Genomic DNA, 27,001 nt, shown 5'->3' with positions numbered 1-27,001 from the left:
TGTAGTCCATAACATCTGGAGTGCCAAAGGTTCGCCACCATGGGACCAAATGATCGGATTCAGTGTAAGGCAGCGTCGTGGAACGAACAGGTGTGTTATGGGAAGAAGTTCCAGGCAGGGAGGAGGGAACTCTTGGATCTCTGCTTGTGTCAGACTCGCACGCTCACTCTGAACCAACAGCCCTTTGGTGGATGACCCCCTGCTCTGCTAACCCCCTCCCTTTGCTGCCTCCTTCCAGGATCGCACACACGTTTGAAGTGTACGTAGATGCGGAGCGACTCTACCTGTTCGGACTGGACAGCGCAGAGGCAGTCCAGGAGTGGACCAAGTGCCTGGCAAAGGTGAGCAGGACAGAAAGACTGGCAAAGGCTGGGTTTAAAAAAAAACACACAAAATACCTGCTGGATTTCAAGTAACTACAATGCGTTCAGCACAAAGAAATCTTAACAACTTACACTTTTGTCAATCATCAGTCATCAAGCCTATTTTGGCTCGGGCAGTGTTTTTTTTTTGTAGTTGTAGTTACTTGAAAGTTTGAATGGTTTATTTATTGCGGGGGACTATTAGAGAAGCATTTCTGTGTGTACGTTGCATCGTAAAGATTTGAAAACCATAAAACTCTCCGGGAGGGGGTTCTTATTGATAGTTTTAATGCTGGACGCCATATGGTTTATACGGAACGCTGTAATTTTATGTAATTTTATGTAATTTTCTATATTTAATAACGTTATGGATTTTAAATGATATTGTTATTGCCACATTGTTGATAATATTTGTTGTTCACTGCCCAGCGCCCTTAGGGGATAGGGCGGTTTATAAATGCAATAAATAAATAAATAAAAATAAATAAATAAATAATTGTCCTGGGACAAGTGCATTAGCCTTTTGGGTGAAAAAGTGGATTGACTGTACCTATTTAGTGCACCCACTGCATAATACCCGTGTTTCCCTGAAAATAAGACAGGGTCTTATACAGTGGTGGGATCCAAAAATGTTAGTAACAGGTTCCCTTGGTGGTGGGATTGAAACAGTGGCGTAGCACCAATGGGGATAAAATTTTGAGGGCACAACGGGGGCGTGGCCGGGCATTCCGGGGGCGGGGCATTCATAATTTTCTGTTACCGTAAAAAACTCTTACTGTAAAAAAAAGTTCCTAATTTCCAGCTGGTAACTTTCTGTCCATAATTTAAAACTCGAACTAGCAAGTTTACAGGACTGTACCTTCAGAAATGTAACTCCCCAAATACCAGCCTGCAACCCCCCATTGACAGCTATTACAGAAGAAAACTCAATGCAGAACAAAGATTCTTGGGCAAATTTCTGGGATGTTCCTGCAGGGGGTGCAGTTTTGGACCTATCAGCACCAAAATTTCAGGGTATCACCTGGAGACTGTCCTGATGGGATCCTCCAAGTTTGGTGCAGTTTGGTTCAGGGGGGCCAAAGTTATGGACCCTCAAAACTGTAGCCCCCCATCTCCTATTAGCTCCCATTGGAAACAATGGGGGATGGGGCACCCCCTTTGGGAGTCCATAACTTTGGACTCATTGAGATAGGCTCTCCACACAGGCAGGGTAGCACAAGGACAAGTCTCCTGTTGCACGCTGACAGTTTTGGTGCTGATATGTCTAAAAATACACCCCCTGCAGGCACCAATGTCCTGGTGCAAAATTTTTTTGGTCGTGGTGGAGTGGCCGCCCATGGGGGGGGGGGGGCATCCAACTCAGATTTTGCCCAGGGCTCCAGTTTGCCTCCTTATGCCCCTGGTACAAGGCAGGCGTTGCAAAGAGATCTCCACCTTCCCCTGCCAAAGGTCTGACCTTTTTTCCCTTCTTCCTCCTGCCCCCAGTCCTTCATCCCTGCCACAGCTGAGGGCCTCCTGAACAAAGATTTCCAGCGGCTCGGCAGACTGCACTACAAGGGCGGCCTGAACTTGGAGCGGGCCAAGGAAGGCTGGTTCGCTTTGGTGCAGTCCACCCTCTACGCCTACCTGGATGGCAGCGAGAAGGAGGAGGCCATTCACCTGCGCAAGCTGCAAGAACTCTGTGAGTAGCCCTCTTTCCACGGCCCCCTGTGGTTTGGGTCCAGGAGGGGCCGATGCAGGGGTGTTTCCTGGTGCGGGCTGTGCCGTGCAATTAAGGCAGGAACGATTGTCTACTTCAAATAGCATAATCCAGCATTGAGGCGTTCCCCAGTGGGAATTAAGAACCTCAGAAGAAGAGCCTTCTGGAGTAGAGTAGATCAGATTGTTTATTTATTTATTGGATTTGTATCCTGCCCTATCCCCACAGGGGCACGTCCCTTATAAAAACAGTTATACAGGTTTATTTAGCCGAAGGCTTTCCATGGCTGGATTCAACAGGTTCTGGTGGGTTTTCGAGACTCTGTGGCCGTGGTCTGGTGGATCTGGTTCCTAATGTTTTGCCTGCATCTGTGGCTGGCATCTTCAGAGGTGTATCACAGAGGGAAGTCTGTTTCACTTTCCTTTCTCACTCGACACAGTGTGTAACAGACTTCTCTCTGTGATACATCTCTGGAGATACCGGCAGGGCTCTTCTTCTGAGGTTCTTAATTCTCACTGGATTGTGTTACTAGCAGAGGCAGCTTGGCGTAGTGGTTAAGGGCAGGTGGGTTCTAATCTGGAGAACCAGGTTTGATTCTCCACTCCTCCACTTGAGTGGCGGAGTCTTATCTGGTGAGCCAGATGTGTTTCCACACTCCTAAATTCCTGCTGGATGACCTTGGGCTAGTCACAGTTCTTTGGAACTCTCTCGGCCCCACCTACCTCACAAGGTGGGGAGAGGAAGGGAAAGGAGCTTGTAGGCCACCTTGAGTCTCCTTACAGGAGAGAAAGGTGGGGTATCCTCCTCCTCTTCCTCCTCCTCCTCCTGCTGCTGCTGCAGCTCATGTATCTAATCTGGAGGAACCGGGTTTGATTCTCCGCTCTGCCGCCTGAGCTGTGGAGGTTTATCTGGGGAATTCAGATTAGCCTGTACGCTCCCACACACGCCAGCTGGGTGACCTTGGGCTAGTCACTGTGAGGAATTCCAACGAGGCAGAAATAAAAGGCTTTTGGTTGAAAGACCATTTATTCAGACATCTTAGAAAGCTCATACACACGGCATGACAGGGAATGGGACTTCCCTTCAAAACTACAAGGTTATAACATCTCTGTCATCCCCCTCCCGGTGTCTCAGCCCCATTCTCATGGGAGGCAGATTCCCTCATCTTACTCCTATGAGGATAAGCCCTCCTAACAAGCGTGTGAACACCATGAATTCTAGCCCTTCCTTGAGTCAAGGAATGCAGTCAAGGCAAGCGACTGTAGAGAAGTCAGCATTGCTGAGATCTTTACAGTCCTGTCTCCAGGCTCTCTCAGCCCCACCCACCTCACAGGGTGTTTGTTGTGAGGGGGGAAGGGCAAGAGATTTGTCAATCCCTTTGGAGTCTCCTGCAGGAGAGAAAGGGGGGATATAAATCCAAATTCCTCCTCCCTCCTCCTCCTCCTCCTCCTCCTCCTCCTCTTCTTCTTCTTCTTCTTCTTCATCATCATCTTCTTCATCTTCTTCTTCTTCTTCTTCATCTTCATCTTCTTCATCTTCTTCTTCTTCTTCACCAAGATCAGCTTTTGCAAGAAATTCTGCAAGAGGACAAATAAAGTTTAATGATTTTATTTAGGGATAATGGGGGTATACAAGCGCACTAGAATCAAAGCAGCGGAACATGGACACAGCCGTAGGGTAAAAACTGTTGTGAGGAGATAGGTTTGGAATAGATGAAGGAATTGGGGAACAAGGGTTGTAGTCTTGGAGCAGAATGGCTTGATGAATAGAGCTTTCTGACCCACTTTTAGCTCTGGCAGAAGAACAATCCTGTGTGGAACAATATCACAGGCAGAGAGGCATCCAGAGATATTGAGCAAGGGCTACTGGGGAAGGGGGCTTATTATATGGAGAAAGGGGCTCTCAGGGTATGCAAAGTGGTCCTTAATCTCCCAGAGCAAGAAGAAGAAGAAGAAGAAGAAGAGTTTGGATTTATATCCCCCCTTTCTCTCCTGTAGGAGACTCAAAGGGGCTGACAATCTCCTTGCCCTTCCTGGCTCTTACCAATAACACCCTGTGAGGTAAAGACTGAGAAAAACTCCAAGAAAACAATGACTAGCCCAAGGTTACTGGCTGAGAAGTGTGGGAGTGCACAGGCCTAATCTAGATCACACAGATAAGCCCTCCACAGCTCAGGCGGCAGAGCTGGGAATCAAACCCCAGTTCCTCCAGATTAGATACACGAGCTCTTAACCTCCCTAGGCCACTGCCTCTCTAGGGGAAAGAGACAAAGAGAGACAGACATTAGCCTTGATGGCGTACGGTGGCAGTGAGTTCCATAAGCTGTGTGAAGAAGTGCTTCTTTTTTTTTCTCTGGAACCCTCTGCCCACCGTGAGAAATGGGCCCAAGAAAGACAACCTGCCCGATTAAGAATTGAGCTGAGGCGTCGCTAACCACGTTTAGGTTTCCTTCCTCTGCTCTCTTGAGATGCTCAGAACGGAGCCCGCCGGCACAAACGGGCTACTGACAGAACCGAGGGCCTGCTTGCGGAAAGACTGCCTGCCTTCCAACCGATTTGATGGATCAGTCAATATTTTAATGAGTTCCTGGATGCCTCCGACGGAACGCTTAATGCTTCTCTTTGCTTTGCAGCTATCCAGGGAGACAACGAAGTCCTCGTGCTGGTGGAGAGGAGAAGGTTAGAAAGATTCATTGAAAATGCTGGGGGGAAGAATTAGGACTAATCAAAAGGAAACACTTCTTCACGCAACGTGTGATTGGTGTTTGGAATATGCTGCCACAGGAGGTGGTGATGGCTACTAACCTGGATAGCTTTAAAAGGGGCTGGGACAGATTTATGCAGGAGAAGTCGATCTATGGCTACCAGTCTTGATCCTCCTTGATCTGAGATTGCAAATGCCTTAGCAGACCAGGTGCTCAGGAGCAGCAGCAGCAGCAGAAGGCCATTGCTTTCACATCCTGCATGTGAGCTCCCCAAGGCACCTGGTGGGTCACTGCGAGTAGCAGAGAGCTGGACTAGATGGACTCTGGTCTGAACCAGAGGCTAGTTCTTAGGTTCTTATGTTCTTAAAGATGGGGGTTGGGAATTGGAGACAGATTGGGGGTGGGATAATTTTTTTATCTGCCAGAGGGCTCTGTAAAGTTGCCAACCTCCAGGTGGGGCCTGGAGTGCTCCCAGGATTACGGACCGCCTCCAGATGGCAGCGATGGTTCCCCCTGCAGAAAATGGCAGCTTTGGAGAGTGGACTGAGGGGGTTCTCTGAGGGGGTCCCTCTCCCCAAACCCTGCCTTCTTCACCTCCCAGATCTCCAGGAATTTCCCCGCCTGGAGATGGCAACTCTAGATGGGATTCACCAGCTCTGCTTATGGAATTTAAAGGCCCCTGAACAGTGGCGTTCGGGGGGGGGGGGAATGGCGCCTGGGGTAAAATGGCGGCCCGCCCACTTACCTTAGTTCAGCCGGCTGCAAGGATCAAGGAAGTCCAGGGTTGCTATGCAGAGGCAGGAAGTGACAAACCACCTTTGTGTGCCTTTTGCCCTGATCTGGGCCCCCCAAGATAGCCTGAACTCATCATGTCTCAGAAGCAGGGTAAGCCTTAGTTAGCACTTGGATGGGAGACCACCAAGGAAGTCCAGGGTTGCAATGCAGAGGCAGGAAGTGACAAACCACCTCTGCGTGTCTTTTGCCCTGATCTGGGGCCCCCAAGACAATACAATCTCTTCATATCTCCAGAAGCTAATAGAATTAAGCCTTAAAAGATTTGGATGAGAGCCAAGCAAATAAGTTCAGGTTTGCTTTGCAGAGGCACACAACGACAAACCACCTGTGTGGTTGGCCCTGTTTAATACTTGAATGGGAAACCACCAAGGAAATCCAGGGTTGCTGCACAGAGGCAGGCAATGGCAGCTGTCTCTGATAATCTCTTGCCCTGGAATGCATTGTTATTAATCTGATAATCTCTTGCCCATGCAATGCATTGTTATTAATCTGTTTTAATGGGGGTATTGTAATTATTGTTTTTATCATGTTGTTCACCGCCCAGAGCCCTTCGGGGGAAGGGCGGTATACAAGACTAATTATAAATAAATAAATAAATAAATAAATAAATAAACCCTCCTGGGCCACTATAAGTTGGCTGCAACCTGATGGCTGTTTCCACCCCCATAATCCCTGAGGAAAAGGAAATAAAGGATTTGGGGCTTTTCCACACTCCTTTGCTCTGGAATAAGGTGACCAGACCTTTGCTTTGTGAACCCGGAATGAAGTGTAGGCAACAGCGCGTGCGTCGCGCATGTGCCGCGCCCAGCCGCGGGAAGCGCCCGCGACCTTCTAGGGATTACCCGTTCCGCCCTGTGACAAGGTGGGGAAGCGGCTGGCAAGCCCCGGAAAACCCGTGCTCCTAGAAGGCAGTCACGACAACCTCCCAAAAATAGGGACAATTGGGAAATAACCCAGCGGGATAAGGGACAAATTGTTTGAAAGTAGGACTGTCCCGTAAAAGCGGGGCATCTCTGGTCCCAGCCTGCTCTAGAAGGTAGGCTTGAGCGGAGGGCCGATCGCTGTTTTGCACAGGAAGAAGCCCGTTGAAAAGAGGAGGGTGGAAATCCCAGCATTCCTCAGCCCGCCTTTTCCTCTCCCCCCTCCCCCAGGACGCTGTACATCCAAGCCGAGAGGAAGCTGGACTTCTTGGGATGGGTCAGCGCGATCCAGAAAGCGGCCGGATCCTCTGGAGACACTCTGTCCGAGCAGCAGCTGACCGACTCAGATGTCCCCATCATTGTGGACCGGTGCATTGATTACATCACCCAGTGCGGTATGTGGAAGACTTCGGGGGTCCGGATGCAGCCCCACCCCCCCCAGAGTCTTACCAGCAGTGGTGTACCTAGGCAAACTGGAGCCCTGGGCAAAACCTGAGTTTGATGCCCCCGCAATAACAACAACCTTTATTAGGCATTGAAAGAAAGACAGAAAGAAAGACAGAAAGAAAGAAAGAAAGAAAGAAAGACAGAAAGAAAGAAAGAAAGAAAGAAAGACAGAAAGAAAGAAAGAAAGAAAGAAAGAAAGAAAGAAAGAAAGAAAGAAAGAAAGAAAGAAAGAAAGAAAGAAAGAAAGAAAGAAAGAAAGAAAGAAAGAAAGAAAGAAAGAGAAACAAGCATTGGCAGGGAAGGGGTGGATTTAAAAGGAGAATCTGGGGAAATTTAGGGGGTGCCTGCTGTCAGGGGAATACTAATTATGAAGATAGCAGCACCAAAATTTCAGAGTATCTTCCATGAGCCCCTACTGATGATACCACCCAGGTTTGGTGAAGTTTGGTTCAGGGGGTCCAAAGTTATGGACCCTCAAAGGTGTAGCCCCATCTCCCTGTAGCTCCCATTGGAAACAATGGGGGATGGGGACACTCCCTATGGGAGTCCATAACTTTGGACTCCCTAAACCAAACCTCACCAAACCTGGGTGATATCATCGGGATAGTCTCCTGAAAAATCCCTGAATTTTTGGTGCTGCTAGCCTAAAAACTGCTCCCCCTGCAGGCCAAAACCAGAAAATACACTGAAAATTCAAAAATATCCCACCTGCATTTTTGGCGCCCCCCATGGGTGAAAAGCCCACCAGGAGCTACAACTGCCCACTTTGCCCAATGGGAGGAACGCCTCTGCTGCAGAGCCCACACTGAGCGCAATGGAGAGGGCGAATGGGTGTGAAATTTGCCTCTCTTTTTCTCAGAAGTTGTATGAGCTTCTTCGGAAAAAAGTTAGGCTGCGGAACTCCTTACCACTAGACACTCTACTGGCCACAAGCGTAAACCAGCACATCTTAAGTGTAAAGCCTTTTTTTTAAAGCCCTTTTTTGAATAATATTACAGGCAGGGTCATAACATCAGCCGGGAAAGTCGCCATCGTGTTCGTAAATGTTGGATTTTATAGGATTTTAAATATTTAAATATTTATTGCTATTTTAATTGAATCTTGCTTTATATTGTTTTGTACTGTTTTGTATCTTGTTTTGTATTGTTGCCCTGAGCCCTTTGGGGATAGGCAATAACAAACAAACAAACAAACAAACAAACAAACAAACAAAACCCACAACAGCCAGTTGATTCCAGCCATGAAAGCCTTCGGCGAGACATTTTAAAACTGTCCTCAAATCATGTATTTTCTGTCGTCTCTTGCAGGCCTGACCTCAGAAGGGATCTATCGGAAGAGCGGACAGAACTCCAAGACCACCGGCCTCCTGGAGTAAGCTGCTTGAGGGCGCTCGCTAAGAGTCCAGCTCTCAAAGAAGAGGAGCATCACGCACATTAGACTGACGTGGCCAACACGCTGAAGCGCTTCTTCCGGGAGATCGATGACGGGCTCTTCACCAAAGATTGTTCCCAGGCCTGGCTCAGGGCCACAGGTAATGGATTCCACTGCCTAGAGAAGTCAGAAGCTGTGGCTCGGTGGAAGAGCCTCTCTCTTCCGTGTCAGAATAAACATAAGAACATAAGAACTAGCCTGCTGGATCAGACCAGAGTCCATCTAGTCCAGCTCTCTGCTACTCCCAGTGGCCCTGGAGTGCCTTTAGAGACTCTCACATGCAGGAGGTGAGAAAGCAATGGCCTTAAGAACATAGAAAGAGCCTGCTGGATCAGACCCATAGGTCCATCTGGTCCAGCTCTGCTACTCCCAGTGGCCACCAGAGTGCACTTTGAAGCTCACCTGCAGGAGGTGAAAGCAATGGCCTTCTGCTGCTCAGCCTCCCCGAGCACCTGGTCTCACGAAGGCATTTTGCAATCCTGAGATCAAGGAGGATCAAGATTTGGGAGCCAGCAGAATCGACTTCTCCTCCATAAATCTGTCCAAGCCCTTTTTTAAAGCTATCCCAGGTGAGTGGCCATCACCACCTCCTGTGGCAACATATTCCAAACACCAATCCCGTTGCGTGAAGAAGTGTTTCCCTTTTATTAGTCCTAATTTCTTTCCCCCAGCATTTTCAATGGATGCCCCCTGGTTCTAGTATTGTGAGAAAGAGAGAAGAATTTCTCTCTCTCAACATTTTCTACCCCATGCATAATTTTATAGACTTCAATCCCTATCCCCCCTCAGGCGTCTCCTCTCCAAACTAAAAAAAGAGTCCCAAACGCATGCAGCCTCTCCTCATAAGGAAGGGGCTCCAGTCCCTCAATCATCCTTGTTGCCCTTCTCTGCACTTTTTCTCTCTCTTTGATATCCTTTTTGAGATGTGGCGACCAGATAAATAAAGCAGCCTCATGGGCTCACCAGAGACTTCCACTCACCGTTTCTTGGCCCACCCAGAATTTTCTGCAATGGTTTAGTCTCCAAGACAAACAGGCAACCTTGCAGGACCGGAATTCATTAAAAAGCCGACTCCCGCATCATTGTGTACCTCTAGCACCACCTGCTGGTCATTTAGCTCCATGTACGGGGGGAAAAAAGAAGCGATTATTTTAGAAAAGAAGAGTTTGGATTTGTACCTCACCTTTCTGTCCTATAAGGAGACTCAAAGTGGCTTATAAACTGTTTCCCTTCCTCTCCCCTCTATGATTTGCACTGTAGATGATGTTTATATTAATGTTCTTTGTTAATATGAAATACGTGTGTGTTAGTTGAGAGGCAGCGTGGTGTAGTGGTTAAGAGCCAATCTTGATCCTCCTTGATCTCAGATTGCAAATGCCTTAGCAGACATAAGAACATAAGAACATAAGAACTAGCCTGCTGGATCAGACCAGAGTCCATCTAGTCCAGCATTCTGCTACTCGCAGTGGCCCACCAGGTGCCTTTGGGAGCTCACATGCAGGATGTGAAAGCAATGGCCTTCTGCTGCTGCTGCTCCTGAGCACCTGGTCTGCTAAGGCATTAGCAATCTGAGATCAAGGAGGATCAAGATTGGTAGCCATAGATTGACTTCTCCTCCATAAAATCCTGTCCAAGCCCGGCACTGCAAGCTATCCGGGTTGGTGGCCATCACCACCTCCTGTGGCAGCATATTCCAAACACCAATCCTGCGTTGCGTGAAAGAGAAGTGTTCCTTTATTGATCCTAATTCTTCCCCAGCATTTTCAATAGATGCCCCTGGTTCTGATATTGTGAGGAAAAGAGGAGAAAAATTTCTCTAATCCAGTTTCTACCCATGCCATTTTATAGACTTCAATCATATCCCCCTCAGGCGTCTCCTCTCCAGAGCTAAAAAGAGTCCCAAGCTGCGGCTACTCTCCCTCACATAAGGAAGGTGCTCAATCCTTCAATCATCCTCGTTGCCCTTCTCTGCACTTTCTATCTCTTGATATCCTTTTTGGGAGTGTGACCAGACTGAACACAGTACTCCAAGTCACGGTGGCACCCGCGTGTTTATATAAAGGGCATGACAGTACTTTTGCAGTTTATTCTCAATTCCCTTTCCTAATTATCCTGACCTTAGAGTTCCTTTTCACGCTGCCATGCATTGAGTTGGCTTATTCCATGGAACTATCAGCTAAGGCCTTAAATCCCTGCGGGTCTGTGACTGGTAGCGCAGCCCTGTAGCTGGCGATGTATGTGAGTTTGGATTTTTTTTGCCCTCGTGCATCACTTTTATTTCGCTACATTGAACTGCATTTGCCATTTCTTAGCCTTTCACCCTAGTTATCAAAGGGTCCGGCAGGGCTCTGCGCCAATCCCTTTGTGGTTCTCACCACCCTACATAATTTAGTATCATCTGCAAACTTGGCCACCACACTACCCACCTACTTCCAGGTGTTTATGGAATAGGTTAAAAGGCACTGGTCCCAAAGCGGATCCTTGGGGACACCACTCCCTACATCTCTCCATTGTGAGGAACTTCCAGTTTTACACTTACTCTTTGTTTCCCTGTTCCTCAACCAGTTTTTTAATCCATGGGAGGACTACCTCTTATTCCCTTCATTTGCGGAACTTCTCAACTTGGTCTCTGGTGAGACTTTGTCAAAAAACCTTTTGGAAATCAAGTAGACAATGTCCACTGGTTCCCCTTATCCCATGTCTGTTTTACACCCTCAAGAACTCAAGTAAGTTTGCGGGCTTGGGACTTGCCTCTACAAAAATACGTACTGACTCTGCCTCAGCAGGTCTTGCTTTTCTACATGTTGTAATTTTATCTTTAATGATAGATTCTGCTAATTGACTAGGAACGGATGTCTGGCAGCTGGCCTGTAATTTCAGGTCCCCCTAGACCCTTTCTTGAAGATTGGTGTGACATTGGCATCTTCAGTCTTCAGGGATGGAGGCTGATTTGAGGATGAGTTGCATAATGTGAGAACATCGTGGAAGATTTCATGCTTGAGCTCTTTAGAACTCTTGGATAGATACGAAAATCTAGACCCAGGGGTTTGGTAGCATTTAGTTTATCAATGGCTTTGCAGAACTTCTTCATGTCTACCACTAGCAGCTAGTTCCCTCAGTTCACCTCCTAAAGAAGCTTACTTGGTTCCAGGTGCGGAATTTTCCCTCACCTCCTCTTGGGTGAAGACAGATGCAAAGAATTCATTCAGCTTCTCTGCAATCTCCTGTCGCAGCACAGCACACCTTTTGTTTCGCTAAATAAGTCAACCGGACCTACCGGCTTCCCTAGCTGGCTTCCTGCTTTTGATGTAGCGAAGGGCGCTGTTTGTTGCTAGTCTTGTGATGTTACGCGGCCAATGGTTCCATATAATCCTTTTTGCTTGCTCCCCTGATGGCCTAACTGCTTCTCTTTTGCCTTTGCCACCATTTTGTGACCTCTCATTATTCTTCATCAGGTTAAGTTGGACTGCATTTTTCTAAAGACATCTTTTTTTTTTCCTAATAATTACCTCGAAAAGCCTCCCTTGTTAACCATTGAATTTGGCTTTCTTGCTTTTGGACTGAAGCTGCCTTTCTAACCCTCAGGAACACATTCAATGAGCTTGCCCAAGACTGTGTTTTAAACCTCCAAGCACCTTGGACATTTTTGACTCTTGATTTTCCCTTTCAGCTTCCTCTTTCTCCCTCATCTTTGAGAATTTCCTTTCTGAAGGCAAATGTAACTTTACATTAGTAGTTGCCGCTTGTTAGCATGCAAAGAGATACTGAATCTGACAGCATTGTGGTGTATTCCCTATCGGCTCAACAACACTGACTTCCCGCACCAGGTCCTGGGTCCCCACATAGAATTAGATCTAGGATCCCGCATCTCCTGGTTGGTTCTTACAACCATCTGCTCTAAGCCCACGATCATTTAGCATATCAGGATGTTCTCTCCTTACTATGACCTGAACATGCATTTTTCCCGGATTTTATGTAGGGATAATAAAATGCAGCCCATTACCGCGACATTTTGCTTTTGTTGGCCTGTCTAATTTCTTTCCATCTCAAAGTCCTCTTGTGCACTTTGGTCAGGGGACGATAATGTATTCCTAATGTTAAACTTTGCTTCACCCTGGTATTGATATCCACAATTAGCTTCTGTAGAGAATCAGCTCCACCATTGTCTATTTATGTGACACTATGCTCTCTTTACTGATGTGAGGAATACCCCACCCCAATCGCCCTGTCCTATCCTTCCTGTGAGGCCTGTAACCTGGGATAACAGCATCCACTGGTTCTCCTCATTCCACCATGTCTATGATACCCACTATATCAATGTCCTCCTTCAAAACTCATAGCCTCCAAGCTCCCCATTTTAGAATTGAATGCTTCTACTATTAGCATAGAGACACTTGTATACTCTGTCTCACAATGTCCTTAACCTGGGATTTATGTGTTTTGCCTCTAGCCTTTTGTAGACACTATCACTTATCCACATTACTATGCTCCTAAACATATGTGGTTGATTTAGAAAAACCTCTCTCTGTGTCTGCATCCCATGGTTTCTATTCGAACCGAAGTCACCCCTCAGCTCCTGTCGGCTTTCCCCAAGGATCAGTTTAAAGCTGTTCTGCCACCTTTTTTAGCGTTGACGTAACCAGCCTGGTTCCCTCTTTGGTTAAGATAAATCCCGTCCCTTTGTACAGGCCTGCCTTATCCCAAAGGTTCCCCAGTTCCTGACAAAGGCACAAACCCTCTGCCTTTACACCACCTTCTCATCCACGCTGTTGGGACCCTGTAATAAAGCACTTCTAGCTCTCCCTGTTGGCGTGGAACAGGTAGCATTGAGGAGGGAATGCCACCTTGGGGAGTCCTGGATTTTAACCTTTTTTCCCTGCTTGGCCGATTTGGCTTCCAAGGACCTCCGGCTACATTTCCCAATGTCATTGGTACCAATGTGGACCACAACTGCTGACTCCACCCCAGCACTGTCTAACAGCCTATCTAGACGAGGTGCTCAGGAGCAGCAGCAGCAGCAGAAGGCCATTGCTTTCACCTCCTGCTGGGTAGGCTCCCCATGGCACCTGGTGGGCCACTGTGAGTAGCAGAGAGCTGGACTAGATGGACTCTGGTCTGATCCAGCAGGCTAGTTCTTATGTTCTTAAGGCCATTGCTTTCACCTCCTGCAGGTGAGCTCCCAAAGGCACCTGGTGGGCCACTGCGAGTAGCAGAGAGCTGGACTAGATGGACTCTGGTCTGATCCAGCAGGCTAGTTCTTATGTTCTTATGTTCTTAAGAGCAGGTGGATTCTAATCTGGAGAACCGGGTTTGGTTCCCCACTCTGCCACTTGAGCTGTGGAGGCTTATCTGGTGAACCAGATGTGTTTCCACACTCGTACATTCCTGCTGGGTGACCTTGGGCCAGTCACAGTTCTCTCTGACCTCTCTCAGCCCCACCTGCCTCACAAGGTGTCTGTTGTGGGGAGAGGAGGGGAAAGGAGCTTGTAAGCCACTTACAAGAGAGAAAGGTGGGGTATAAATCCAAACTCCTCCTCCTCTTCCTCCTCCTCCTTCTCCTTCACACACGTTATGTTGTTACTGATAGCCATTGTATGGTGGTTTGGGTCTTTCTCCCTTGATTTGTCAGTTCATTGCTAAACTATAAACATTGTGCATGCACAACAAAATTTACAGCAGCATTCCTCGATGCACACAATTGCAGACTCATATACCCTCATAATTTCAGACTCATAGTTAATACTAACAAGACAAAGGAGCTCGTAGTGGACTATAGAAGGAATAGCTCAGAAATTCAGCCCTTGACTATAAATGGAGATCAAGTTAGAAGTGGTGGCTAGTTTTAAATTTCTGGAAGTCATGATTAAAGGGGACCTGACCTGGGAAGTTCAGACTGCCCTTGATGGTTCAGAAGGCCCAGCAAAGACTGTACTATCGGAGACTGTTAAGGAAACAACAACTGAATGGAAAACTCCTGGTGTCCTTTTACCGCTGTGCCATAGAGAGTGTCTTAACCTACTGCATCTGTGTCTGGTTCTCCAGTTGCACAGCGGCAGATAGGAAGGCGCTCCAAAGGGTGATCACTACTGCCCAGAGGATTATCGGCTGCCCTCTCCCCTCCTGGGAAGAACTCTATAATGCCCGAAGCCTGAAGAAAGCCCAAAATATTCTGAGAGACCCGTCTCGTCCAGCACACTCTCTTTGTGAACTGTGACCATCCGACCCAGACTGACACAGGTCTAATGAAAACTAGGACAAAGAGGAAGGCTTAGGGACAATACTCTAAAATGGTGGCTTCACGCTGAACTCCATTAGCTTCGTGTTGATGTGTTTGGGGCTGTGGAGGGATGGGTGGAGAGAAGGGGAAAGGGAGGATGGGGTATGAGTCTGAAATGGTATTACATCCGAGGAATGCTGCTGTAAATTTTCGTTGTGCGTGCACAATGACAATAAAATGCTTATGCTTATGCTTATACTTAATGTTTTGGTTTTAGCCTGAGAAGGTTCAACAGGGAGAGAGTTTCTGTCATCCTACCACGGTCTGGGTCTAGCATTGCCAGCTTGAGGTTGGAAAGTACCCGTAGATTGGGGGGGGGGTGGGCCCTGGGGGGAGGGCGGGGTCTGGAGAGGGACCTCTCACGGCATGGAGCCCACCCTCCGAAGCAGCCATTGCTCCAGGGAAACCGACCTTGCTCATCTGGAGATCAGTTGTATGGTGGGCCACTGTGAGTAGCAAAGAGCTGGACTAGATGGACTCTGGTCTGATTCAGCTGGCTTGTTCTTATGTTCTTATGTAATAGCAGGAGATTTCCAGGTGCCAACTGGAGGTTGGCAACACGGTGCTTAAAGTTGTGAGGGTCTTTGGCTCAGTGGAAGTGTCTCCGTTTCACAAGTGGAAGGCCCCAGACTCAATCCCCGGCATCTCCATCTAAAAAGGACCATAGGAAAGACCTCTGCTTGAGTCTCCGTAGAGCAGCTGCCCGTCAGAGTGGACAATGCTGAGGTTGCTAGATTCAGCATAAGGCAGCTGCGTGTGTGATGCCATCCCCTCCTCAGTCCTTTTCACTGTGACCCTCTTGTCCTTCCAGCTCTTGAGGACAACGGAGAAAAGATCAGCCAGTACCAGACACTGCTGAGCTGCCTCCCGGCCGTCAACAGAGCCACGGTGAAGGCCTTGGTCAACCACCTGTACCGGTAAGGACCCTGCCGTCCCCCCCTCTCCTTTTTTCTCAGGGGATTTATTAGTAGGATGCCATCGGTATATCTGATATTAGGACGCTGCATTTTAATGGGGTTGGTTTTAACATATATAGAGCCACTATTTAATGATTTATTTAAATCTTGATATTATTGATTTTATTTGTGCTCTCTCTATTTGTTTTGTTCACCGCCCTGAGCCCTCCGGGGGAGGGCGGTTTATAAATATAATAAATATAATAAATATAATAAATATAATAAATATAATAAATATAATAATAATAATAATAATAATAACAACAACAACAACAACAAATAATAATAATAATAATAATAATAACAAACAGACAGACACCTGGCACACAACACCCCAGACATAACAGTGATAGAGAAAAAAACATGTTTGGATCCTTAGATGTTGCTGTACCCAGTTGGTATGAATTAGGGGACAAAGAGCTGGAAAAGATGCAAAATACAAAGGACCTACCTGGGAGGTGGGGTTGAGCGATTGTGGCAAAAAAGAGACAACCGAGTAATCCCACTGGTTGTCGGTGCTCTAGGAGGAATCCCAAGAAATCTTGAAACTTATCTGGAAAGAAGCCCTAAGAAAACTTGGACAGAACATCAGTCCATATGCTGCAGAGAAGCAACACTTCTAGGGGCTGCACATATTCTACATAAATGCCTCTAATATCCCACAGAATTCCTTGGGGAGGACTTCGCTATTCAGAGATGAATTCCAGACACTTGTGCTGTGTTGTTATGTGTATTATAATAATAATAATAATAATAATAATAATAATAATAATAATAATAATAATAATAATAATAATAATAATAATAATAATAATAATAGGGGGATTCGGGGAATCATAGAATCATAGGGTTGGAAGAGGGCCATCCAGTCCAACCCCCTTCCATACAGGAACACACAATCAAAGCACTCCCGACATATGTTCATCCAGCCTCTCTTAAAAAGCCTCCAAAGAAGGAGACTCCCCCACTCTCCGAGGCAGTGAATTCCACTGTCCGACAGCCCTAGCCCAGTCAGGAAGTTCTTCCTAATGTTTAGGTGGAATCTCTTTTCCTGCACCTTAGACCCATGACTCCGGGTCCTAGTCTCACAGAGGCAGCAGAAAACAAACTTTCTCCCTCACCAACATGACTCCCCTTCAAATATTTAAATGTAGCTATCATGTCCCCCTTAACCTTCACTTCTTCACACTAAACATTCCCAGTTCCCTAAGTCTCTCTTTGTAGGGCATGGATTCCAGACCTTTGAGCATTTTGGTCGCCCTCCTCTGGACCCGTTCCAGCTTGTCAATATCCTTCTTGAATTGCACTGCCCAGAATTGTACACAGTACTCCAGCCCAGAACTGTACACAGTACTCCAGGTGAGGTGTAACCAATGCAGAATAGAGAGGTACAATTACATCCCTCAATCTAGACACTATACTCTTATTGATACAGCCCAGAATCATACTGGCTTTCTTGGCCGCCGCATCACACTGCTGACTCATGTTTAGTTTAAGGTCTAAACATGGCTATCACGTCCCCTCTTAACCTTCTCTTCACCAAACTAAACATCCCCAGCTCCCTAAGTCTCTCCTCGTAGGGCATGGATTCCAGACCTTTGACCATTTTGGTTGCCCTCCTCTGGACCCGTTCCAGCTTGTCAATATCCTTCTTGAATTGTGGTGCCCAGAACTGGACACAATATTCCAGATGAGGTCTGACCAATGCAGAATGGAGAGGTACCATTACATCCCTCGTTCTAGACACTATACCCTTATTGGTGCACCCCAGAATCGCATTGGCTTTCTTGGCTGCTGCATCACACTGCTGACTCATGTTCAGTTTATGGTCTATTAAGACTCCCAGCTGTGCACGTGACAGGCAAAGAAGGAAGTGAGCTGCCACCCTGTAGGAGCAGAGCAAACGTCCTCTACCCCAAGGCCGGCCAAATTTGCGCCTGGTCAGCTGAGCCACAGGGTGTCAGCAGCACCACCTCTGAGCCTCCGGGATCTCTCCTCCGGGAACCACTTCCTGTAGGCGGAAGCGGCGGTCCCACAGAGGAACGAAGGTGTTTTGCTTCCTTTGCAGCGTCCAGTGTTTCTCAGACGTGAACCAGATGAACACGCACAACCTGGCCATCGTCTTCGGGCCGACGCTCTTCCAGACGGACGGCAAAGACTACAAGGCCGGGCGAGTGGTGGAGGACCTCATCCGATGCTACGTGGACATATTCAGTGTACGTGGGGAGAATGGAACAGCCCCGCCCTTCATCTGTGGAAACCAAAAGGGGATACAGGGATGGACAGGAGTTCCGGCAGCCAGAGGGGGAACCCAGGAGGCCAGGGGGCAGCCGGAGGGGAAGCTTGGGCAGCTAGGGAGCAGCCACGGTGGGAATCAAGGTGGTTGAGTATCAGCTAGAGAGGGAGCCCAGGCAGCCAAGGGGCAGCCAGTTAGGGAGCCCAGGTGGCTAGGGGAGAGCCCGGGCAGCTAGGGGGATGCTGGAAGGGGAGTAGCAGGAGGGGGTGCCCAGGTGCAGCTGGAGGGGGAGCCCAGGCAACCAAGGGGCAGCCAGTTAGGGAGCCCAGGTGGCTAGGGGGCAGCCAGACGGAGAGCCCGGGCAGCTAGGGGGATGCTGGAAGGGGAGTCCAAGTGGCCAGGGAGTAGCAGGAGGGGGTGCCCAGGTGCAGCTGGAGGGGGAGCCCAGGCAACCAAGGGGCAGCCAGTTAGGGAGCCCAGATGGCCAGGGGAGAGCCCGGGCAGCTAGGGGGATGCTGGAAGGGGAGTCCAAGTGGCCAGGGAGTAGCAGGAGGGGGTGCTCAGCTGCAGCTGGAGGAAGAGCCCAGGCAGCCAGTTAGGGAGCCCAGGTGGCTAGGGGAGAGCCCGGGCAGCTAGGGGGATGCTGGAAGGGGAGTCCAAGTGGCCAGGGAGTAGCAGGAGGGGGTGCCCAGGTGCAGCTGGAGGGGGAGCCCAGGCAGCCAAGGGGCAGCCAGTTAGGGAGCCCAGGTGGGGGTTAGGGAGCCCAGGTGGGGGTGCCCAGTTAGGGAGCCCAGGAGGGGGAGCCCAGATGCAGCTGGAGGGGCCAGGTGGCTGGAGAGGCAGGCAGCGGGAGCAGCCAGTTGAGAGGCAGGTGGCTAGGGGAGAGCCCGGGCAGCTAGGGGGATGCTGGAAGGGGAGTCCAAGTGGCCAGGGAGTAGCAGGAGGGGGTGCCCAGGTGCAGCTGGAGGGGGAGCCCAGGCAGCCAAGGGGCAGCCAGTTAGGGGAGGCCAGGTGGCCAGGTTAGGAGCCCAGGCAGCTAGGGGGATGCCCAGTTAGGGAGGCCAGGAGGCCAGATGCAGCTGGAGGGAGCGGACAGGTAAAAGCTGGAGAGGGAGCCCAGGCAGCCAAGGGGCAGCCAGTTAGAGAGCACAGGTGGCTAGGGGAGAGCAGGCAGCTAGGGGGATGCTGGAAGGGGAGTCCAAGTGGCCAGGGAGTAGCAGGAGGGGGTGCCCAGGTGCAGCTGGAGGGGGAGCCCAGGCAGCCAAGGGGCAGCCAGTTAGGGAGCCCAGGTGGCTAGGGGAGAGCCCAGGCAGCTAGGGGGATGCTGGAAGGGGAGTCCAAGTGGCCAGGGAGTAGCAGGAGGGGGTGCTCAGCTGCAGCTGGAGGGAAAGCCCAGGCAGCCAAGGGGCAGCCAGTTAGGGAGCCCAGGTGGCTAGGGGGCAGCCAGACGGAGAGCCCGGGCAGCTAGGGGGATGCTGGAAGGGGAGTCCAAGTTTCCAGGTGCAGCTGGAGGGGGAGCCCAGGCAGCCAAGGGGCAGCCAGCTAGGGAGCCCAGGTGGCTGGGGGGCAGCCAGACGGAGGCGGGCAGCTGGGGGGATGCGTGAAGGGGAGTCCAAGTGGCCAGGGGGGGTAGCAGGAGGGTGTGCTCAGCTGCAGCTGGAGGGAGAGCCCAGGCAGCCAGTTAGGGAGCCCAGGTGAGTAGGGGGCAGCCAGACGGAGAGCCCGGGCAGCTAGGGGGATGCTGGAAGGGGAGTCCAAGTTTCCAGGTGCAGCTGGAGGGGGAGCCCAGGCAGCCAAATGGCAGCCATCTAGGGAGCCCAGGTGGCTGGGGGGCAGCCAGACGGAGAGCCCGGGCAGCTAGGGGGATGCCGTAAGGGGAGTCCAAGTGGCTAGGGAGTAGCAGGAGGGGGTGCCCAGGCAGCCCAGGGGGCTCATTGATGCTGTGCTCACTTGTCCAGGGCTTCTGGGAATCATGGGGGGAGGGGAGGTCACATTTGTCTAAAGTGTTCCAAAAAGGGTTGGAGGTTGTTGGAACTGGGAATTCAGTTGCGGTTGAAGAGTAGAAAGGAAGTGCCGAAGTGCCTTGAATCGTGGCCAGTCTTGGTTGTGCTCATGAACAGCAACCCACCTCCACCATGGTTACTTGTTTGGCGGTGAAAGGAACGGCACTCTGCACATGTTCGCACATGCCTTCATTGTTCCTGCCGTCCATGTTTCGTGACAGAGACCGGGAACGGAGGGCCACCTGCGTGTCCTTTCATATCCCTTGAGAAAGACTTGCAGGGGGGTAACGGTTCATCGTTTGTCGCTCTTGCGCGGCTGCTTCCGTGGCAAAACCCCACCCTCTTTAAAGGGCCCTCTTTTCGATCCTGTTTCCTTCCGCTCGTCAGGTGGACGAGGAAGAGATGCGGCGGCAGCAGGAGGAAATCGCGGCCATCATGAGGATGCGGATCGCCGGCTCTTCCAGTGGGGCACAGGTAGGCCGCGCAGAGCTGAGTTGTCCAACTCAGCTGCCTGCAGCTGTGTAGTTTTGACGCAACCCAGTGGTGGGATCCAAAAATTTTAATAACAGGTTCCGATGGGGGTGGGATTCAAACAGTGGCGCCGCCACACACACGCGCCTCCAGTCCCTAATGGGCAGGGAGGTTGCTTTAGTAACCCCTTGTCAGCACTCAAGAAAGAGTTAGTAACCACTTCAGAGAGTGGTGAGAACTGGTGGATCCCACCTCTGGCCTTAACTTTCTTAACATATAACATCAAGCATCAACATTTAACATCACATACAAGGTCCTGTTCGGGACATTTCAAGTCCTTCTATTTACAGTCTTCTGATACTGCCAAGTCCAATTCTTCTCTGCAAAATTGGGTTGGCTCCTGAGAGACTCAGGGCTTGATGAACAGGATTCAACATGATGAAGGTTCCTGGGAGAACTTTCACCATTACAAACATAAAAGAAACCCTGGAACAATAAACTCCAACATTTTACAACATGGCAAAAGATAAACAACTCCCTTCCGAAGTGGTTCCCAGCAACATTGCAGTTACCTGAACAAGGTGTATAAGGGCTTATACAAATAGGGTCAGTCTGAGTAGCCTGCGTCTGGCACCCGTGCCAAACTACACTTGCCAGCTCTGCCTTCTGCTGCTTTGAGTCTCCGCCCCGCCTGGAGTCGAAGCCCATTTCACAGGCATGGGGTTACAGAGACAGGGTTAGGGTTACCCTACCTTGAGTCCCTGGTGCAGACCCCTGCCCTAGTGGAAGAAAGGTGGGTTATGAATTAAGTAAAACATCCCTGCAGAGTGGGACTCGGCTGCCTCCCTTATGCCTCTTTCCTTCTCATCTATGCAGGGTCCTAGCAAGCAGGCGACTTCATCTGCACAGTGTACCTGGAAGAGAAGAAGACAGAGGCGGAGCAACACATTAAGGTGTGTGTGTGTGTGTGTGTGATAAAGCAGAGCTAATGAAGCAAACCCCTTCGAAGAGAGCAGGTTCTGCCATGCTCTGATTCCATGTATTTGCAGAGCTTTGGAGGAAACACCACTGAGGGCACCGTTCTAATTTTTCCCATACTCCAGATTCCAGCTTGTGGTAGGAAGAGCTGACACTGAAATCTTAGATCGACGGAAAGTCACCACAAAGGACAAGGATTACTGGAGTTGCTTTGAAGTCAACGAGCGGGACGAAGTGGGTGAGTCATATCCGGCAGGGGCGTAATGCCCATTGGGCAAGGTGGGCAGCTGCCCAGGGCACCACCTTGTGGGGGGGGGCATCAAAATGCAGGGTTCATTTTTGGGTATTTTTGGTGGTTTTCCATTTTTGGCCCGCAGGGGGCGCAGTTTTTAGGATATCGGCACCAAAATTTTAGCGTATCATCAGGAGACTGTCCTTATGCTACCCCCCAAGTTTGGAGCAGTTTGGTTCAGGGGTCCAAAGTTATGGACCCTCAAAAGGGTAGCCCCCATCTCCTTAGCAAAGAATGGGGGATGGGGCACCCCCTTTGAGGGTCCATAACTTTGGAACCCCTAAACCAAACTGCACCAAACTTGGGGGGTCCCATCAGGACAGTTTCCAGATGATACCCTGAAATTTTGGTGCTGATATGTCTACAAATGCACCCTTTGCAGGCACCAATGTCCTGGTGCAAAAACAATTTGGTCGTGGTGGAGTGGCCGCCCATGGGGAAGGGGGCATCCAACTCAGGTTTTGCCCAGGGCTACAGTTTGCCTTGTTATGCCCCTGATATCCGGCCACCTGAAAGTCTTGAGAAGCAGGCTGGTTGTTGTCTACGCCACGGCTCCTTCAGGGCCGGGCCAGCCGCCCCTACTTCCCCAGGCATTGCCCCCAACCTGGTGCCCGGGGGGACCACAGTGCCTGCCACGCATTTCCTAACGCCCGCCAAATGTTTTTCGAAAGTGGGCAGAGCTTTGCTTGGCCACTGGAGATCCGATTGGCTGTGCAGGTATGTTGGTATCGTGTTTCCCTGAAAATAAGACAGGGCCTTATATTAATTTTTGCTCCCAAAATGCATTAGGGCTTATTTTCAGGGGGTGTCTTTTTTCCCCTATGATTTTACGTCCCCCACAGGACCAGATCAGCTGTGCCGGGAAATCTTTAACTTGGGCTTATTTTTGGAATAGGGCTTATATTTCAAGCATCCTCCAAAAATCCCAAAAAATCATTCTAGGACTTATTTTTGGGGTACGTCTTATTTTCGAGGAAACAGGGGAGTTGTTTCGACCACAGCTTGCCGCCACGGCAGAAGGAACCTTTGTCGCATGACTAAAGGAATATGCATGAACACATTTTTTAATGCTTTATTGAAAGGTTACAAAAGTGTACAAAAACGTATACGTTGGTATAATAGAAAGAAGTTTGAGGGGGGATATGACTGAAGTCTATAAAATTATGCATGGGGTAGAAAATGTTGACAGAGATAAATTTTCCTCTCTTTCTCACCATACTAGAACCAGGGGGCATCCATTGAAAATGCTGGGGGGAAGAATTAGGACTAATAAAAGGAAACACTTCTTCACGCCACGTGTGATTGGTGTTTGGAATATGCTGCCATGGGAGGTGGTAATGGCCACTCACCTGGATAAGCTTTACAAAAGGGCTTGAACAGATTGATGGAGGAGAGAGCTCTATTCATGGCTAACAATCTTGATCCTCCTTGATCTGAGATTGCAAAATGCACCTTAGCAGACCAGGTGCTTCAAAGAGCCTTAGAAGGCCATTGCTCCCTTCACCTCCTGCATGCTTCCAGGCTCCCAAAGGCACCTGGTGGGCCACTGTGAGTAGCAGAGTGCTGGACTAGATGGACTCTGGTCTGATCCAGCAGGCTCTTTCTTATGTTCTTATGTTCTTAAGTAGAACAATAAGAAACGAGATTCCTCCTTTGTTACAAGTACTTCTAGTTTTAGACAGAGTGGGTGTGAGTCTTTATCCACATCTGAAAAAAGAAAGCGTAGCCAATTATTAAATTTGTAGAAGATTAGGAAAAAAATTAACATGTTTTGTCTTGTTTCAAAATGGAACGAGCATAGTAAGAAAAGGGGGGGGAAAGAGTCAATCTATGAAAAGAAGAAGAAGAAGAAGAAGAGTTTGGATTTATATCCCCCCTTTCTCTCCTGTAGGAGACTCAAAGGGGCTGACAATCTCCTTGCCCTTCCCCCCTCACAACAAACACCCTGTGAGGTAGGTGGGGCTGAGAGAGCTCCCAGAAGCTGTGACTAGCCCAAGGTCACCCAGCTGGCGTGTGTGGGAGTGCACAGGCTAATCTGAATTCCCTAGATAAGCCTCCACAGCTCAGGCAGCAGAGCGGGGAATCAAACCCGGTTCCTCCAGATTAGATACACGAGCTCTTAACCTCCTACGCCGCTGCATGAACATATTTTTGACAGAAGAACTGAAACTACCCAGTTCCTTAGCAGAGGAAACGCAGCTGTAGAAAAAGGAGTTTTAATAAAGTTCTAAATATAAAAACTCAGGCTACAAAAATGTGTATTCACAAAAAGAGGAAGACAAAATAGTCCTGTGCTAAAAAAACACTGGCAGGCAAACAAGTTTACACAAATTAGCAGACAAGGAAAGAATACACAACAGCACGGGATACAATCATGCAGCATGAAGGACAAGGAGTAAAAGGGAAAGGAGAGGTAAGGAACATGGAGGCTAAACCATAATATACAGCATTAAAGGTCAACCTCAATCAACCAGTTAACTGCCCAGCGGTCTCCATTAGCACACAGCAACCAAATGGTGCGACTATCTTGCTCCTGCAATAACTTAAACAAAAGAGATGCCAAATATTCTAACATTTTTGAACCCCAGCTCCGTTTTAAGGGGCGTCGTGTTACACAGAACTTCCGCTTGAAAGGCTAGAGTTATGCAGGCATGCCCTTCCGCTAGAAGCAGGGGTCTTCAAACTATGGCCCTCCAGATGTTCATGGACTACAATTCCCATCAACCCCTGCCAGCATGGCCAAGTGGTAGGACTCATGGGAATTGTCGTCTGTGAACATCTGGAGGGCCATAGTTTGAAGACCCCTGCGCTAGAGTTATGCAGGCATGCCCTCGCTCTCTCACTTTTTGTGGTTGGCTCCACGTCCACAGGCACCCAGGGCGGGTGATTGGCTTCACCTCTTGTGGCACCCATTTAGTGGCTGGCTCCGCCTCTCATGGTCGCCCTTTTATGGACGCAGCTTTTTCTTACGTTCTTATGTTCTTAAGCTGCTAAGAGACTCCGTAAAGCAGCGATGGCGAACCTTTTCGAGACCAAGTGTCCAAATTGCAACCCCAAACCCGCTTATTTATCGCAAAGTGCCCACACGGCAATGTAGCCTGAATACTGAGGTTTTAGTTTAGAAAAAACGGTTGGTTCCAAGGCGTGTGTTACTCGGGAGTAAGCTTGGTGGTAGTCGGTGGCTTGGCTTTGAAGCAATCGTGCAACTCTTCCAATGGGTGAATCACAACCCTAGGAGGTTTACTCAGAAGCAAGCCCCACTGCCAGCAACTAAGCTTACTCCCAGGTAAAGGATTGCACTTTAGTTCTTTGCATGAAAATTCGTGGGGCTTAACAGCGCTTAACAGGGTTACCTACACTGCTTCCCCAAAACTAGGTCTTAGGTTTAATGCTAATAATCGAGCCCAGTGGCCCAGGCCAGCCTAGATGTGTGTGTGTGTGTGGGGGGGAAACCTCTGTTTGCGCGTGCCCACAGAGAGGGGTCTGAGTGCCACCTCTGGCACCCGTGCCATAGGTTCGCCACCACTGCCTTAAAGGTCGAGAAAAACTCTTCTCCTTCTTTTCTCTCCTGCTGCAGAACGGCCTTTGCACTACAGCGAGAAAGTGCTTCCCATCGTGCACGGCCTGGGGAAGGACAGCTACCTGGTGGTGAAGAGACACGGGGCCATGGAGCCCATGCTGGTCTACACAGGTAAGGTAGAGGCAGCCATCGAGCAGCTCATCAGCCTGCGGGTGCTGGGGAAGGGCAGCTGTGGCCGTCTTCGGAGGTGCCTTCCTTCAAGGACCTCCGTCTTGATGGCTCGGTAGCGTATCTTTATGGTTTGGTTATGGTTTATTAGATTTGTATACCACCCTCTCCCAAAGGGTTCGGGGCGGTGAACAACAGCTGCAAAATGACAATATCAATAGCATAACATAAGAACATAAGAACAAGCCAGCTGGATCAGACCAGAGTCCATCTAGTCCAGCTCTCTGCTACTCGCAGTGGCCCACCAGGTGCCTTTGGGAGCTCACCTGCAGGAGGTGAAAGCAATGGCCTTCTGCAGCTGTTTCTCCTGAGCACCTGGTCTGTTAAGGCATTTGCAATCTCAGATCAAAGAGGATCAAGATTACTAGCCATAACATTAAATTACAACCAGCAAAAATGTAGCATCAATGAACATGGAATAAATAACATAACATTTTGACATATCGTTCTAACTGCAATGAATATAACCTTTTAAACCTAGGATTACAACAGCAAACATCAGCATTATAACATCACAACATCATATAACAGTATAATAATCATAACACAACGTCATAAACTATATAAAGCAATAATACTCATAACAACAAACATCATTAGCAGCATAATGACAGTAATAGGGCAGAAGGCGACTTTCTCTTTCAATAACATAATACAAAACAACACAGTGACCCAAGAATTAAACCTCTATATCAGCGATGGCGAACCTTTTCGTGGCCAAGTGCCCAAATTGCAACCCAAAACCGACTTATTTGTCGCAAAGTGCCAACATGGCAATTTAACCTGAATACTGAGGTTTTAGTTTAGAAAAAACGGTTGGCTCCGAGGTGTGCGTTACTCGTGAGTAAGCTTGGTGGTAGTTGGTAGCTTTGCTTTGACACAACCGGTCAATGGGTGAATGGGTGAATCACTTCCAATGGGTGAATCACGACCCTGGGAGGGTTTACTCAGAAGCAAGCCCCATTGACAGCAACTGAGCTTACTCCCAGGTAAAGGATCATGCTTTAGTTCTTTGCATGAAATTCAGTGGGGTTTAACAGCGCTTAACAAGGTTACCTACACTGCTTCCCCAAAACTAGGTCTTAGGTTTAATGCTAATAATCGATCCCAGCGGCCCAGGCCAGCCTAGATGTGTGGGGGAGGGGGGGTGACTCTGCGTGTGCCCACAGAGAGGGCTCTGAGTGCCACCTCTGGCACCTGTGCCATAGGTTCGCCACCACTGCCCTATATCAACTACAGCTATGCTAGCTTAATAATAAATCTAAATACAATAACATACCACTATGCCAAACCTATACCTAAGCTAAACTAATTCTATCTAACACTAGCTGAATATGCAATAATACAATAAACACTACCAATCTAATAACTCTATTACATTTAGGTCTCTTTGTCCTGGTGGGAATAAAAACGTAAACCTCAGTAGGAAAACTATAGAAGGTTTTATTTTCTGCACAGAAAAGAATCCAATGGGGTGCGGAGCTCCGGCTCTAAAGCCGTGCCCGCAAATAAGAATAAAGTTTAGGCAATTATAGAAAATCCGATGACATCACAGTGACATAGTAACTTTTGCATATAACCAGTGACTGTTAATCTAAATTACTTTGCTTTCCTTTTTTAAAAATTTTTGAATAAATTTTATTATTTTCATATAATACAAGAATAACAAGGAAAGTAATAAT

The 27,001-nt window shown here is 48.8% G+C and overlaps 1 protein-coding gene across 1 annotated transcript; it reads left to right on the top strand.

Moving 5' to 3' along the window:
• Positions 1 to 176: 176 nt before the first annotated feature.
• Positions 177 to 25,378, top strand: LOC125431253 (arf-GAP with Rho-GAP domain, ANK repeat and PH domain-containing protein 1-like). The gene is given in 12 exon segments (XM_048494012.1): positions 177 to 341; positions 1,848 to 2,043; positions 4,694 to 4,739; positions 6,712 to 6,875; positions 8,235 to 8,302; positions 8,305 to 8,458; positions 15,447 to 15,552; positions 17,660 to 17,807; positions 20,218 to 20,304; positions 21,186 to 21,266; positions 21,412 to 21,517; positions 25,149 to 25,378. Coding segments are annotated over 12 exon segments (1,536 nt in total). The 5' UTR covers positions 177 to 191.
• The last annotated feature ends 1,623 nt before the right edge of the window (positions 25,379 to 27,001 follow it).

Source organism: Sphaerodactylus townsendi, linkage group LG04 (assembly GCF_021028975.2).
Source record: "Sphaerodactylus townsendi isolate TG3544 linkage group LG04, MPM_Stown_v2.3, whole genome shotgun sequence".
Lineage (NCBI taxonomy): Eukaryota > Metazoa > Chordata > Lepidosauria > Squamata > Sphaerodactylidae > Sphaerodactylus > Sphaerodactylus townsendi.
This window is presented reverse-complemented; position numbering and strand designations above follow the sequence as displayed.